Raw genomic sequence first — 15,333 nt, 5'->3', positions numbered from 1 at the left:
CATTAAAGGAAAGATTTTCTCTCTGGTCAAAAAAAAAAAAAATATTTTGATATCCCACAAGGCAGATGAACATTACAGGAAAGATTTACTCTGGTAAAAAAAAAAAAAAATATATTTTGATATTCACCGCAAGGCACCATATTGAAGATACAGAAGATACCAAGAGTGACATGCAATAAAACCAATAAAATTAGGACTCGAGAGGAGCCGTTGCATAACTTCCGCCCTAACATTACTACTATTCAATTTCCAAGACCATTTCTGAGTTCTGACCAGCTATTTTTCAATCTGTCAGGTAAACTAATTTATTGCCCCCATTTTCACTTTTAGACCTTCACACTTGTGCAAAATTTTGCTTTAAACTGTAAATGCATTTTGGATGTGAAGATATGATTTACCTATGTTTAAAGAGACATTCTTTTCTTTAGTAAATAAGAAGTTATGGAGATAAATGGACCCCACCTTTATATCCTAGAAAATGTGGGGACCACAGTGGGAAGCGGGGATTTTGGATGGGGAAAATGGACCCCACCTTTATATCCTACAATGTGGGGGACCACAGTGGGAAGCGGGGATTTTGGATGGGGAAAATGGACCCCACCTTTATATCCTACAATGTGGGGGACCACATTGGGAAGCCGGGATTTTGGATGGGGAAAATGGACCCCACCTTTATATCCTACAATGTGGGGGACCACAGTGGGAAGCGGGGATTTTGGATGGGGAAAAATAGAAAATTATTAAAATACAGGGATTTATTTGACCTAACCTACGCTATACGGGGCTGCATCCTTACCTGGATTTGCCCCCCCCCACTCCCGTGGACCCCCAAAGCCTAACTTAACCTAGGATGCCAGATCCTTACCTGGGTCCCTATCTGATCAGACATTTTGGCTTTTTTAGCATAAATTTCATGGATCCGGTCCCATCTGATAAGCCTGTGGTACTTTTTCATTATTTTTTCACAATATTGGTGTTTCTTCGCTTTTTCCTAAGTCTGTGATATGTTTAGTACGGAAAGCGTACTAAAATCTTGTGCAAATATACTGTTCCATAGATATTTACTTTCTTTAGGGATACGTTTTGATTTTGGGTTAATACTAAACATGGCATTCGTGCAAGTGGGCTTAGTATTAAATTAAAATTTACCCACACAAATTACTTGTAAATAGGTAACAAAGATCTGGGAAGAACAAATATAGGACAGGCCTTGTCAAATCATAACATAGCATTCTTTAACCTAACCTAACCTAACCCAAGTATGATTGGAAAAAGTGGAAAACCCAGGAAAAATACCACCACCAGAGTCAAGGAAAGGGATTAATTATATAAATGATGTCAAAGAGTTTTAAAATTCAAATAGTAATGCATTAGTGAATTGAAGCAATTCGGAAAAAAGTAATGCATTAGTGAATTGAAGCAATTCGGAAAAAAGTAATGCATTAGTGAATTGAACCAATTCGGAAAAAAAGTAATGCATTAGTGAATTGAAGCAATTCGGAAAAAAATTTCTGTTTAGTGAGACTGCAGGTGTGACAGCTTCCCCCAGACCTAGTTTCACCTATAAGGGTAAGCGCATTTTAGGACCCAGGTGCATACTCGGACGGGGAAAGCAGAACTACTTCTGTTGGAGGTCTGGAGATTGCTGCTACCGTGATTTAAGCTTCTGTTAAGTAATGGGTTTGTGTTGAAACAAGTGTACAGTAGTTTTCAGTCGATGTATATACTGTGCTGTACTAATGATACTGTATTGTTAAAATTTTGGACATAATGTATGGAAGGTTTAATGTGTTAATAAACTAATGATACTGTATTGTTAAAATTGTGGACATAATGTATGGAAGGTTTAATGTGTTAATAAACTGTATTTGGAATCACTTTAGAGTTACGCTTTATTTTCAGAGAAAAGCAATGGATAGTGACGATTAAGAACTTTTTTTATCATCATCTGTTAGAGTGTTTCATTTTTTCTTTAATTTCAGGAAAGAAAGAAGTTGGCCTTATGATAAGAAGCATGGCAGCATTATCCAAGAAGTTTATTGGTAAGTGTTGAATGTTAAAGGAATACTGTACACTATCTTTAACTTGCGAATGTTATCGAATATGTTTTGCCTTTGAAGTGCAGAATGTGAATTCACTTGTATTGATTAATTTTAACCTTTAATTAGGAACTTCAGAAATATTACTATCAAAAGTAGGTTTGATAGTCTGTAAGTCATGTAGCTTTTATTTTAGTATAGCAAATTTACTATTTATGGGGCTCATTAAACTGTTTAGATAATTCTGAATATCTGGCAAGCAAAATACAGTATGTCTTTATACGATTTGGACAGGTCTAACTTTCTTGGGGTTAACTTTCATGAACAAAAATGTTTACAAATTGTAAGAAGAAAGATTTGCCATCGCCCAGCAGAGTACAGTAATACTATAACAATGGTATGCTGTATTGTATTGTTAAAAATTGTTTTAATACGCCACTACCAATTGATAGAATTTGGTTGTGTAGCAAAGAGTAAACCAGTTAAGAAAAAAGACTAGCTCTTAAATTACAGGGTACTTCATGCAGTACCTTAATGAATTTTTTATTTTCCATAACATATGCAAAGTGAGATTGATGCTATGAACTTCTTGTTCATTTGCCATTATTTTTACTCTGACATGAACAGTATTCTGGGAAATAACTAAAGAACCTGCTGAAACCCCTCAAAGGTAAATATATGAGAAGTGGATACCTGCATAGATTACTCCTTTCAAATGTCATCTTACAGTGATCTTTTGTGATCTTATAAAACCTCCCTGTGAACTGTGAAAGACATTTGCGTAGGTTCTGTCTTGCAGCAACCTTTCTTGAAGCATTTGTGTCTGCCAAACACTTTGGTGATTTGTACGATCATCAATTAAGTCTCAGACTTCGTCATAAGACTTGGCTGCTGAAGTGCCCATAGTTCCTTGAAATCTTAAGCCATCTCTTCCTTCTAAAAGGACGATGGGAAAAAATGCCTTTATCAATCCAGATACAGTGCATTTGCTTGGAATTGTTTGAGAAGATGTGTTGACGACTTGTGAACTTTTTGGTAATGAATATTTGTTAGAGAATCACTGCTGAATGGCCTTCACACCTTCAGTTCCTGTCCTTTGATCCCAGACACTGTCCATCCATATATAGAATTCAAAAAGTTTGGTGGATTTACTGCTGTCTTTCAAAGCAAGATGGAAAGGATGTGGGGAACCTGCTCTATAAATGTATGGATGTGTTTTCAAAGTGGACTTCATAAATTTAGCATCCATCTGTTTACCTTTCAAGCTCACAAGTGCCTCATAACTTTAGATTTAATCATGCTCTAATTTTCAAATAAAATTCACCATGAAGAGAAAATGTTGCTGAATTTTGCACTGATCATTTTCATCAGTTACAGATAACTAATTGCATCTGGTATATTATGTCACAAATGCAGAAATTGTTGCATATTAAGATGAAGAATTCATACCATTCCCAAACACTTAAGAAGCAATATTTACAGTAATTGTAATTATTCCAGAAATTAATCGCATCACTTGTTGACAGGTCAAGGCAGTGATGTAGAGGAAGACAATATGGGAGATATCCCGGGTGAACAAACTGCACCTGTACAGGTCGTGAACCAAGTGCAACAGATCTACAGGTCTCCAGTTAAATTACCAGAATATGCAAGTCTTTATTCAGTAATTCAACCTTTGCAACATGAATGCCAGCAGTCCTTCCAGAATCAAGAGTCTAGTAATGTAATCACTTCTAGAAAGATACAGACACATTCTGTTCCTATTTCTCAGTCGCTGACCTATCAAAATCATCCAGGCACACTAGCTTCCGTTCACTTACCTCACAGCCTTGATGTGATTTTAGATCCAAGCACCTCTGCTGTGGTCTACACTCAGAGTGATTTTGAGGTTCCTGCTGACTGTTCTAAAGTAGACAAAAATGATTTCAGTTATAGTGGACATGAAATTACCGGCGGTTCCCAAATGTCTCGGAGTGACCAGAAAACCGAGCCATTTGCTGTTAAGGGAGGAAGTCACTGGAAAAGAAATATTAGAAAGAGACAAAAGAACCTTGGTAAATCATATGCGATGCAGAACGGTAAAGTAGTCCCTGCCAGAGAGTTCAAGGCCGTCACTCAGTGTTGCAATGTTGGATGTTTCCAAAGTGTTTCGGAAAGTGATCAAAGAAATGGATTTACGTCGTATTGGAGTTTAGGCGAGTGGAGTATGCAAACAAAGTTTTTGTGGGACCATGTACACATCAAAGATACCGCAAGAAAGACTGTTAATGGAAAATCCAGAAGAGTTCACTCAAGATATTTTTATATTCCAAGTCAAGACGGTGAAAAAATTAAAGTCTGCAAAAGAATGTTTCTAGACTTATTGCAAATATCCAACGGACGTCTTAGTTACACGCTTAGTCAGAAGTTACCTGGATGTTCTGACGTCGTCCTGAAAGATAAACGTGGACTTAATACCCCCCCAAATAAGACTCCATTGGAATGTATTCAGGAGGCAGAAGAGTACATTCAGTTACTGGCATATTGTAAAGTCAATACTGAAAGTGGAAAGATGGTGTTTTCAGTTCCCCAGGAGTAACAATTCGGAAAGTTTATGCCTCGTATCAAAGAGCCCTTGCAGAGAAAGGAAAATCACCTGTCAGTTTAAAAGTATTCAGAAAACTACTCCCTGAAATCCATAAAAGTGATGCATTAAGTGCTCCCCTACCTTTGGTTCCTTATCAACAGTATAAAAAGAGATCCTCATCTAGCATTTTATCTAGACCTGATGAAAAAAGACAAGAAATGATGACTCTCCCCTCTCAGAATCTTGTACAACCTTTTCCATTTAGAAATTCCCAGATGCAACAGATGTATCCTCAGTCAGCCAGTCAGGTTAGATATCCTGAAAGTTCTTCATTTATTGTAGAAAGAGAAGAATCATACTCTCAAAGGATTCCGTCGCCTGCTCCTTCTGATGGCGTATCTGGAGGTTGCTTTGAAAGTCAGGAGCATATGCAAGAAATCACGAGTTCATGCTTCCAGGATAAAGACCACGAGAGCCTTCAGCATGAGAAACCTTCATCACCATCAGGTTTATTATCTCAGTTACAAGATGCCTCCAAGCACGATCACTGTCCATTGCCTATGCAGCAGAGTCATGAAAATGAATGTCAGGAAAAGAAAATGTTGAGTCACAATGTTCGTAAGAAGTTCAGAGATGAGGGGAAGGGCTACGTGACCCCCACGGGAAAAGTAATAAGAAGTAAGGAATTTGTGCCTCAGTATGCATGTTGTTTTAGGAAATGTTATCAGCTGATCTCATTGAAACAGCAAGAGTTAATATTCAGGAGTTACTGGGCCCTTGGTTCGTGGAACCTTCAGACAGAATTTTTGTGGAACCATATAGAAGTTCATAACACAAGGTCAAAAACTTGTAAAAGTAAGGATTCCCGCCGAGCTTACACAAGAGACTTTTATTTGAACGCTCATGACGGAAAGCGAAGTAAAGTTTGTAAAATTCTTTTTTGCACAACATTACAGATATCAAATGGAAGACTGTCAAGAGCTGTCAATTCAAAGATAAGTAGTTCAAATCCCCCACAGGACAAGCGTGGGAAAAACAGTCCTGGAAACAAATCATCTTTAGAGGCTATGGAATATATGATGCACCACGTATTTCAGCTATTACAGCACTGCAGCAATCAGGCTAAAATGCTTCAGAAGTTTTCTCTGCCTCCTAATGTGACCATGAAAGCAGCTCACGAAGCCTATAAAACTTCATGTATTCAACAAGGTAAAAAACCTTTGTGTTACACCTTGTTTTCCCAAGCTTTTCACAAGGAGCTGGAAGCATCTAGAGGTGAAGACCACATAAGTGAGATGTCTTAATTACCAGATGTTGACTCTTTTGAAGGAGTGGTTAAAGGTAATTATGTTTTACTGCATGATATGTTATCTTTTCTTTGTATTACCCTTTAATGTTTTTTCTTTGAGGTAATATTAAATCAATTTTGGTATTTGAGTTCACTGTAAGTAGAAAGCATGTAATGTTCTTACTCATTAGAGTACAACTAATTTTTTCATTGAAAAAATGCATTGAGGGGAGGACTAGAATTCTGTTAATTTTTTCTAGGTTCTTTCTTTTTTCCCCCTCCTTGCACTGTCCAGATAGATTGTTTGATGATGACCCATCTGCTGCTTTGAGGTTTGGAGTGCTTTTAGATAAAGAAGGAAGGGAGGTTGGACAGTATGCTGCTTCACCCATAGGACTAGAGTAGCTGACATGATCAAACCAGGTGAAAGACTTTTCTCATCACTGGGTCTTTCATCAATGGGTCTGACTCAAAGGAATTATTGATAAGGTGTAAAGGCACTCCCAGGACAGTCACCAGTTGTGACACCAGAATATTCATCGCTGGTCTCGTGATGGGTGGGAGGCTGTCTAGAGTAATTATTTTTTTGTGTCCTGCAAGTAGTAGCTTTTCTCCAATTGTTGACCACCTGTTCTTCTTTCTTAAGTTGAAAGAGAAAAAACTAGACTGACCACATATGTAACTTTGGAACTACATGGATTGGAGATCTGTCTCAAGAGTTGAACTTGGCCAGTGTTATCAGAATTTGTCCTATTAAGACCTCCACATTTGTTACTTTGAGGTCAATGTATCTCAGAGTTCTCAGTAAAGCAACAGCAATGAATTCTGTAAAATCTATTGAGCTGTCATTTTTGTTAAACCAAATTATGCAGGACAAGGTTTCAAAAACTTTTGCCACCTTAAATTCAGATGGATATTTCATTATCAGGAGTAAGATTTCAGGAGAGTTGTAGATAGGGTTTCTAACCAGTCAGAGCTAATTGACAGCAGATCGCAGACTTGACTTGTCCACTTTTAACAAGACAAGCTCATTTGATTCCTAATGGTAAAGGTTGTTGCACTGCCTTGTGTTAGGTCTCCCGACTGAAAGAATGTTCTTTTCTTCCTTGGTAGAGCTGTCCATACTCATGGGAGCCTTGAACCATTTTGCTCCATCATGAGATACTGATAGCTGTTTAATCAGTTAAAGTGATCTTTATGAAGGTGAATTGTTTAAAAAACTCAAAAGTTCTAAGTCTGTCACATATCTGTGCTCTGGATTAAGATCTGTCAGTGCATGAAATTCAAACAGTTGAAGTAATTTTATATTGAGGAGGAATATAGATGTTTTAAACATTTTTGGTTACATTAAAAGCTTGACTTTTAGAGCATATAATTATTAAACAGCTTAGGACTTCCCAGTACTGTTCAGTTGGGCTAGTAATAGTTCTGTTGCACAGACTACTTGAAAAGATGGTTTGTTTCCTTAAAATGTTACAGATCATGGAGCTCGGTTATCAAATACTTCCCCTAAGTGATTAGTGTTTGATATGTAGGTACTCTGGTCTGTTTCTTTATTATAGAAGTAAATTTTTTATATGTAATTTGTATGACCAGTTCAGTATTGGCCATACTAAATAGAAGGTGACTTATCTCAAAGCTGTATGTAAAATATGCTCTAATCCTCAAACTCGTGTTTTTTTTATTGCCTTCATTTCAGGTCAGTGCTGTATTAAGTTTTCGATATGAAATCATTTTGGTGTTCTGACACTTTTGCTTTGAGCAAGGAGCAGAGTTGCTCAGGTATCAAGTTATTTTTACAAATTGTAAGTTACCAGATTAATAAATGTAAGTATTTTTATTGGCTGTGAATTCTCCAGTCCTGTTTAAGTTACAGTAATTTCAGAGTTTTTACCAAATTTACTTGTCCACAGTCTCAATAATCTCGTTTAGTAATGGGATTTGTGAGTACTGTATTTGTAAAGCTATAAATGATCTGTTGCCAGTAATTTTGTCCGTTTTTGCAGATATTGGTGCTAATCTTACTGATGAAATGTACCAGGGGGTATATCATGGTAGCAAAAAACATGAAGCTGACCTTGATCAAGTTTTGAAAAGAGCTTGGGATGCAGGTCTCACCAAAATGATGATTACTGGCACAAGTCTCTCTGATAGTAAAACTGCTTTGGAGTTAGCAAAAACCAATGGTAAGTCATGATATATTCTTGATAATTACTGGTATATATACGTATAAAGTTAGTAAGAGATTAAAGTTGGCTGATTTATAATGAACATGTTTGGACCTGAATTTAGGACCAGGTTGTGGGCTAAGCCATTGTACACTTTACAAGCCTAATTATGTTCACAAATAACTTTCATTCCTTTTAGCTACATTAATGAGACTGACCACCAAGTCGTTACTAGACACTCGTGATGTTGGTAACGAAGAATAGTAATTGAAAGTGATTGGGTTATTTTTGCTGTAAACAGATGATATGATAAAGACCATTGAGTCACATTCCTTGACTCTCACAGGACTTGCCCAAAAGATTTATTCTTGTCAGGTAGAAATTGGGAGCGTAAGAGTTATAAGATTACAAGTAATGCAGCTAGCACCAAAGGGGTGCTACTGACAACCTCGATTAATTCTTTAGTGCAATACACCAGGCATGATGTAGATGTTTCTGTATAGTGTGTGCATGAAAGGAATGGAAGGCTGTAATGTGAAATGGTCTTATAACTTGAATGATCATCATTCTTATTTTCTTCATCATTACCTCATAAATGTCCTTTATTTAAATTTTGCATTACTAAGCATTTCTGACACCATCTGCGGAATCCACACGACTACTTTCTAGACCAAATATTTTGGCTGTGTCTGTGTTGATTATCAGTCTTTTCAATTCTACTTTCATCATCTTCTAGTCATTTTAAAGACCCTTTTCTTTGATTACAATGTTATTGCAAGGTCATATGCATACAGTGGCTGCCAGAGGCCTCCATTTGTGCACTCCTTTTTGCACCAAGCCCCAGAAATATAGGGTTCCTTTTTTAATGTTTCATTATCTCATTTTAAATCTAACAGTCCTTGTAACTAATATCACTTTCTCCCAGCATTATTTCCTGTTGAACTAAACGCTTAAATTCTACAAGATTTTGACGATCTTATGACACTCTACTTTTAATTTTTTAGGTTAAAACAAGATCCAGATCTAGCAACTGAAATACCAAAATGGCATCACTGAATATAAATGTTAGACAACAGCCACATCACAGTGACTGCATATTGTCACTCATAAAGTGTTGCATGCAGTTAGGCTGAGCTCTGACTTACTGCCAGCTTCATTTGATTTTTATTTTAATTTGGTGAGAGAAATTGTCATTTGCATATGAGAAGCGAACCATAAATTCATAGTTGATCTATCTTTTTCTCACATTCATTTTAATGTGATAGAAGAAACTTCTCTGAATTTAATGTACATGTACTTTACAAGAGGATAAATATTGTCTAACTATGCACACGACATAACCAGACAAAATATGATGAAAGTGTGAAGTGCTTAGATTAACAATTGTGATGCTCAAGTATAAAGTAGATTTTTTTTTATCACAGTGCAGAAGCGAACTAGTAAGCTTAGTTACACTCATCGGTTGTAGGAAAAAGAGCATAGATTTATGCTTTATAACAGCTTAGTAAATTGTTGAGAATTTATTTATAGGCCTAATACATCATGTACTACATGTAGACTCAGAAGCATAAATCTGTTTGACAATGAAAAATCCTTCTGTTTTAAGTCATGAAGTGAAAAGAATGACAGCAATGATACTTTATTTCCATAGTTTCAGGCAGTTCATTTTGACTGACAGTTTGTGAGCGTGACTTGAAGTGTTACTCAGTACAGTAATAATTTTAAGTTTGCATGCCCTGCCTTTTAAACATACTGAATTGTTTTTTCTTGCATAAAACATTAAAATTGCATTCAGATGCCAGTTATTCATATTATATTGAAAAAATTAACAGGTTTATAACAATTTTTGTTTTGTTTCACAGAGCATCTATTCAGCACTGTTGGTTGTCACCCAACTCGTTGTGGAGAATTTGAGGAAGGTGACACTGATCCTGAGGCTTATTTAGAAGGGTTACTGCAATTAGCTTTGGACAATAGGGAGAAAATTGTTGCTATAGGAGAGTGTGGTCTCGATTATGATCGCACACAGTTTTGCCCTCCAGATATTCAGAGAAAGTAATTGCTACTCAGTTGCTTAATCAGTTTGTATTGTATTTCTCATTATACTGTACAGCATAATCAATAACATTTATTATGAAGCTAGACATACTGGTATGTAAGCAGATATCTTTCCTCAATAACTGAAAATTCATGTTAAAGCTAGTGCCTCCCAGCTTCATTGCAGATTGTTGTTTAAATCAAATAAGACTGACATTAGTTCATTTATTTTCAAGACTTTTTTCAGAATGTCATATCATATGTAAATTTTTTCAGATATTTCGAGAAACAAATTAGTCTAGCAGAAATAACTGGCCTACCAATGTTCCTGCATTGCCGAAATGCAGCTGCAGACCTTCTGAAGATTTTGTCTCCCTACCGAGAGAAAATATCTGGAGGAGTTGTGCATTCTTTTGATGGCACGAAAGAAGAAGCCCAGCACATTTTGGATCTAGACCTTTACATTGGATTGAATGGATGGTAGGTGGCTTACATCATACTGAACTGTTTTGTGATTCTGAATTGTAACTGAACTCCTAGAGCTATTCTGTTGGGTGGGGCCTTTAGAGTACAATTATCTAGAGCCAACTCATAACTCAGTTGTAGATAGTTACTCCAATTAAATTACCTAGGCTTTCTTACCTCTTACGTACTCTGTTTTGCTGGATTGATCTATGGTTAATAACCCTTGCCCAGTTTTGGCTATGATTGGGATCACTCTTAAAACATAAAGTGTGTGTGGTTGGATAGTATGCCTCCTCATCTGTGGAATTTGAGGCTTCCGTCTCACCTGAAGGTCAGGTGAGGCAAGGTGGAAGCCTAATGCCAGTCAAATCAGAGCTAGAAATAACTTATATAGCACACTGAAGCCATTCAGTGTACTTAAAAGTAATAATAGTGTAATGGGTTCAAACTTAGTACCTACAGAAAACCAAATAATACTTCCACTGATGTACATTTTTATTTTGGCCACAGAAGTACATTTAAGAAATCAGTATTCACATCAGTATTGTTAGAGCGTTAGATGTATGTATCCCTAAATATATTGAAGATGAAATAGCTGTAATTAGGAATATAGGCAAGACATTAAAATATTTGGTATATATTGTGTTAGAGGATGCATTGACACCACAAAAAAAGACTATGGTAATAACTGATAAGTATATAACTCAAAAAACTTGCTTGTTCTGCCATAAAGTGGTGGTGTTAAAGGGTATTCCAATTTGCGTAGAACCTTTAGTGTTAATGTGGCATTTAAAAACAATATTGCAAAGGTAAAAAATCTATTAACAAACACTTGTAAGAATCTCCTGCTTCCATTCTCTTACTGTCCATATTAACGTTTTTCTATGAGAATAGTTTGTAGAGATTGATTCCTAGGGAATGTGATCCTCATCAGGAATAGCCGATAGTTTCTAGAGATTGATTCCTAGGAAATGTGATCCTCGTCAGGAATAGCCAAACAGGCGCTACAGTCAACATTTTCATTCCATAGGAACGTTTTGGCTTCAATACATTAAGCTATTTTTTATCTAAAATAGAGGCAAAGCACCAAAACATTAGATTTTTATACAAGTAAAGTACAAATCAAAGGAAGGTACCACTCAAGAATAAAACATTTGTTTTTTATAAACTACATTACTATCAATAAAAACACACTACTCAGAAAAAAAAACATAGTGACTTAAACTCAAACTGAATTGTATTAGTTTGTTATGCTTCTCGATCATAATCCAGAAAGTGTGCTTACAAAGGACCATAGTAGGAAATTATCCCTCAGTCCTCGTGTGAATTATGATTTCTCACTCTTCTCCTATTGGTGAACATGCCAGTTGAGTTGCTGCAAATATTTTTTGCAATTCTTTGTAGCATTTTGTCTTAAATGTAAATGCTTCTTAGCAGGCTGTGGATATTAACATCATTTAAACAAACAGTTGACCTTTTTCTCCCTGTACCTTCCTCCCAGGTGTGGCAAAAGTGAAAATGATAATCAGAATTTAATAATGAAGCTTCTTTTTCCATTCCTATTCCTAGGCAATTTCAAAGCTCATAATGCTTGGTAGGGTGGTGATTTATTGGACTCAAAAGGAGAATGGTGTAAAATTTTAATTACAGTAATCCAGTAACTTTGCTTAATGTAAACTTCATGGACAGTATTAACGTAGAAATGAAGAATTGACATTGGTAAATGGAGTATAATGTGTATATTTCTCGAAAATGACAGTACGGAACATATTCCACCATTTTGTTTTGGCATATGGTTATACTATTGATGTTCTTGTTGTGCTTTCCAAATTTACTATCTGTGTGTTTTTTTAAAGATCATAGTAATTTATTTAAAAATTCTATTTCAGCTCTTTAAAAACTGAGGAAAATCTGGCTGTTGCTGCAACAATTCCAGTAGAGAGATTGTTGATTGAGACTGACTGTCCGTGGTGTGAAATCAGACCTACTCATGCAGGTCATAAGCATGTCAAAACAACTTTTGTGAATAAGAAGAAAGAGAAATGGCAGTCTGGAGTTATGGTTAAAAGTCGAAATGAACCCAACTGTATAATGTAAGTACTCGACTGGATGCTGTACAAGTTTTGAATTTACGTCTGTTTGTTGTAGTATTTTAGTAGTTCTTATTCCATCTTGTAGGCATATTTGAGGTATAGAATAATACGCTTGTAATTGTGTTCATCTGATTTACAATGTAATGTACAACGGCAATGGGAAAGCAACTTATATTAAAGAAAAGTTATTTATTTCACAACAAACCCATTACTATAGGCCCTATTCCCCCGTAGGGGGGTGCACTGTAGGCATTACTTAAGGTTCTTTGCAGCGTCCCTTCAGCCCCTAGCTGCAACCCCTTTCATTCCTTTCACCGTACCTCTTTTCACATTCTCGTTCTTTCATCATACTTTCCACCCTCTCCTAACAATTGATTCATAGTGCAACTGTGAGGTTTTCCTCCTGTTACACCTTTCAAACTTTTACTGTCAATTTCCGTTTCAGCACCAAACAACCTCATTGGTCCCAGTGTTTGGTCTTTGGCCTAAATTCTCTATTCAATTCAATCTATAGGCCCTATTAAAAAAATAATTGCATTTGGGGTCTTGTGGAAGGTGGCAGAGTTCACTTCCCTTCTGAGATTTATGAGTCTTTTCTTTAGACTTTATTCTTAGTGACAGAATTATAGAGGCACCAGTGGCTGAGCAAGATGAGGCCATCTTTGTTTGACCTGCATAGTTTTATCTCTACTTATAGGCCACTGTGGAGCAAAAGGGGTGTCTTGTTATATGGCCGACTTAATGCAAACAACAGTGCCGACTCATTGGGCTCATGAAGTAAAAATTGGAGGAAGGTAATATTAGAAAAGCAGGAAATCAATGCAGAAGATACTGAAATGCCAAAAGTAATGCAGATGGGGCCAGGGGTGCTGCAAGAACCTTTAGTGTGTTTTGCAAGGTTTACTTTATGTGATTCTGTGATAATAAACACAAGTTAGCTAAGAGCCACAGATATGAATCTTATTTCTAGAGTCCACCTCCATCTTTTTATTGATCCCTAATAGTAAGGCAAAGACTTGTAAATTCTGACATTTCACAGACACGTCAGAAATGGTTCTTAAACTTCTTAAAAAAATATCTAATTTTCTTTAAGCAGGACCCACTTCTTATCCCGTTGGTTGGTTGTAAGTGCTCTACTACTATACTCTGTGGGTGCAAGTGAAAATGAGACCTATTGAGTAAGAGATGGATTACCTCCAAGTTAACCAATTTTTCTGATTATTTATAATTCTGGGTTTGGTCTAATTGCCTAGACCTCACAAGTAGGGCATTGCAAATTAGTGGTTTGTATTTATGAAGTATAAATTTTTGTAATTTTCACCTGATGATTGGTTATGAACTTAGGTATTGGTAATGTGATCAGCTGATTTGTTTTTTGCAGTTGCTTTACAGTATATTAAAATCATAACCAACTGTGGTAGTATGCTGTTTGTGCAAGTATTCCAGTATAATTTGTCTGTTTATTCATTGTAGAAGATAATGAATAGAAGATAACGAACAAATAATTTAAGTATTATTGAATTAATATAGTTTACTTATGTGTTAAAAATATGTTTTAGCTGCATATGATTTGTTCCTTGATTGCGGAACCTGTGTTTTGTTATGTTGGTGTATTTGCAATATATATTAAGGGGTTAAATTTTTTCCAGTGGAAATTGTATATTACTGAAGTTTTTTATGTAGAAACTTTTGGTAAATAAGTTGATGATATAATAATCATTTTACAGACAAGTTTTAGAAGTTTTGGCAGCAGTCCGAAAAGAGGATCCTGAGGTTTTGGCTAATGCAATATATGAAAATACCTTGAAGCTTTTCTTTCCTTCAGAGACCAAATGAAAAGTCAGTATCATTAGTAAACGTTGTTTGATCATTTTATTAACAATAAAAATGTATTGCCATTCTTTCATTGAATATGATCCCCACTGTAAATTTTAAGAATATGTTTGATGTTATACTTATACTCTATATGAGTTTTTTTCTTAAATATTCCCATATCTGCAGTATGTTAACTTTGAATTTGATGGTCCAAGAAAATTCATTGTCCCAGTAATATTTCCATCCAGTAGTTCTAATAAATGCATAAAATACTCTCCTATATTATTCACTTTCTGTAGGGACTGAGTTGGAATGGTTAATCCCAGTGGAAATGCAGATTACTAAAACATAATATAGGCTTATTATAGTAGGCAGTACCAATTTTCTTCCAAGTGCATTCACTAGGTAAGTATTGATTTAAAACATTAAGTAGTTGAATATCATCATTCCTCTGATAAACTATCTCTTACTGTGCTCCACTGGTAAATGTGGGGATAAACTTTGAGTAAAGGACAGAATGAGATAGTGTGGTATTCCAGCAACCTCAGTGTTTCTCTTGATCAACTTGTACAACCTTTAAGCCTCCCATGGTAGACTGCAGCGCCACAGTCTTTTAGAAGACAAAGTTGTACATACAACATGTGAGTAGTTGTTGTTTGTGCAGAATTTAACTCATTCTCTTGTTTCTGGAAGCCTGGGGTATATTGTGAATCAGAAAGTGGGCATATGCACTGTTCTGATTCACTATTTGGGTTTTTTTCACCTTCTTTATGAGAGATATTTTGAGATTATTGACAATAAATTTTAAAACTACTGGTAGTTAGTGTAGGTTGAGGTTGGTGTCCAAAAATGCCAGTGTGCT

The 15,333-nt window shown here is 36.0% G+C and overlaps 1 protein-coding gene across 3 annotated transcripts; it reads left to right on the top strand.

The window, feature by feature from the left end:
- Nucleotides 1-245: 245 nt before the first annotated feature.
- Nucleotides 246-14,744, top strand: LOC136832478 (deoxyribonuclease TATDN1). 3 transcript variants are annotated; one of them, XM_067093359.1, is made up of 7 exons: nt 246-295; nt 1,983-2,042; nt 7,900-8,079; nt 9,924-10,116; nt 10,375-10,578; nt 12,453-12,656; nt 14,384-14,744. In XM_067093359.1, exons 2-7 carry the CDS (start codon nt 2,003-2,005, stop codon nt 14,490-14,492), a joined length of 930 nt encoding a protein of 309 aa, XP_066949460.1. In that variant the 5' UTR covers nt 246-295; nt 1,983-2,002; the 3' UTR covers nt 14,493-14,744. The 3 variants fall into 3 exon arrangements, with proteins under 3 accessions (XP_066949460.1, XP_066949461.1, XP_066949462.1); XM_067093360.1 differs by lacking the exon at nt 246-295 and adding an exon at nt 7,593-7,698 and having other exon boundaries at nt 1,984-2,042; XM_067093361.1 differs by lacking the exons at nt 246-295; nt 1,983-2,042 and adding an exon at nt 5,806-5,946.
- Nucleotides 14,745-15,333: the final 589 nt, after the last annotated feature.

This window comes from Macrobrachium rosenbergii, chromosome 50 (genome assembly GCF_040412425.1).
Source record: "Macrobrachium rosenbergii isolate ZJJX-2024 chromosome 50, ASM4041242v1, whole genome shotgun sequence".
Lineage (NCBI taxonomy): Eukaryota > Metazoa > Arthropoda > Malacostraca > Decapoda > Palaemonidae > Macrobrachium > Macrobrachium rosenbergii.
The sequence above is the reverse complement of the archived record's forward strand: the minus strand, read 5'-3'. Positions and strand labels throughout refer to the sequence as shown.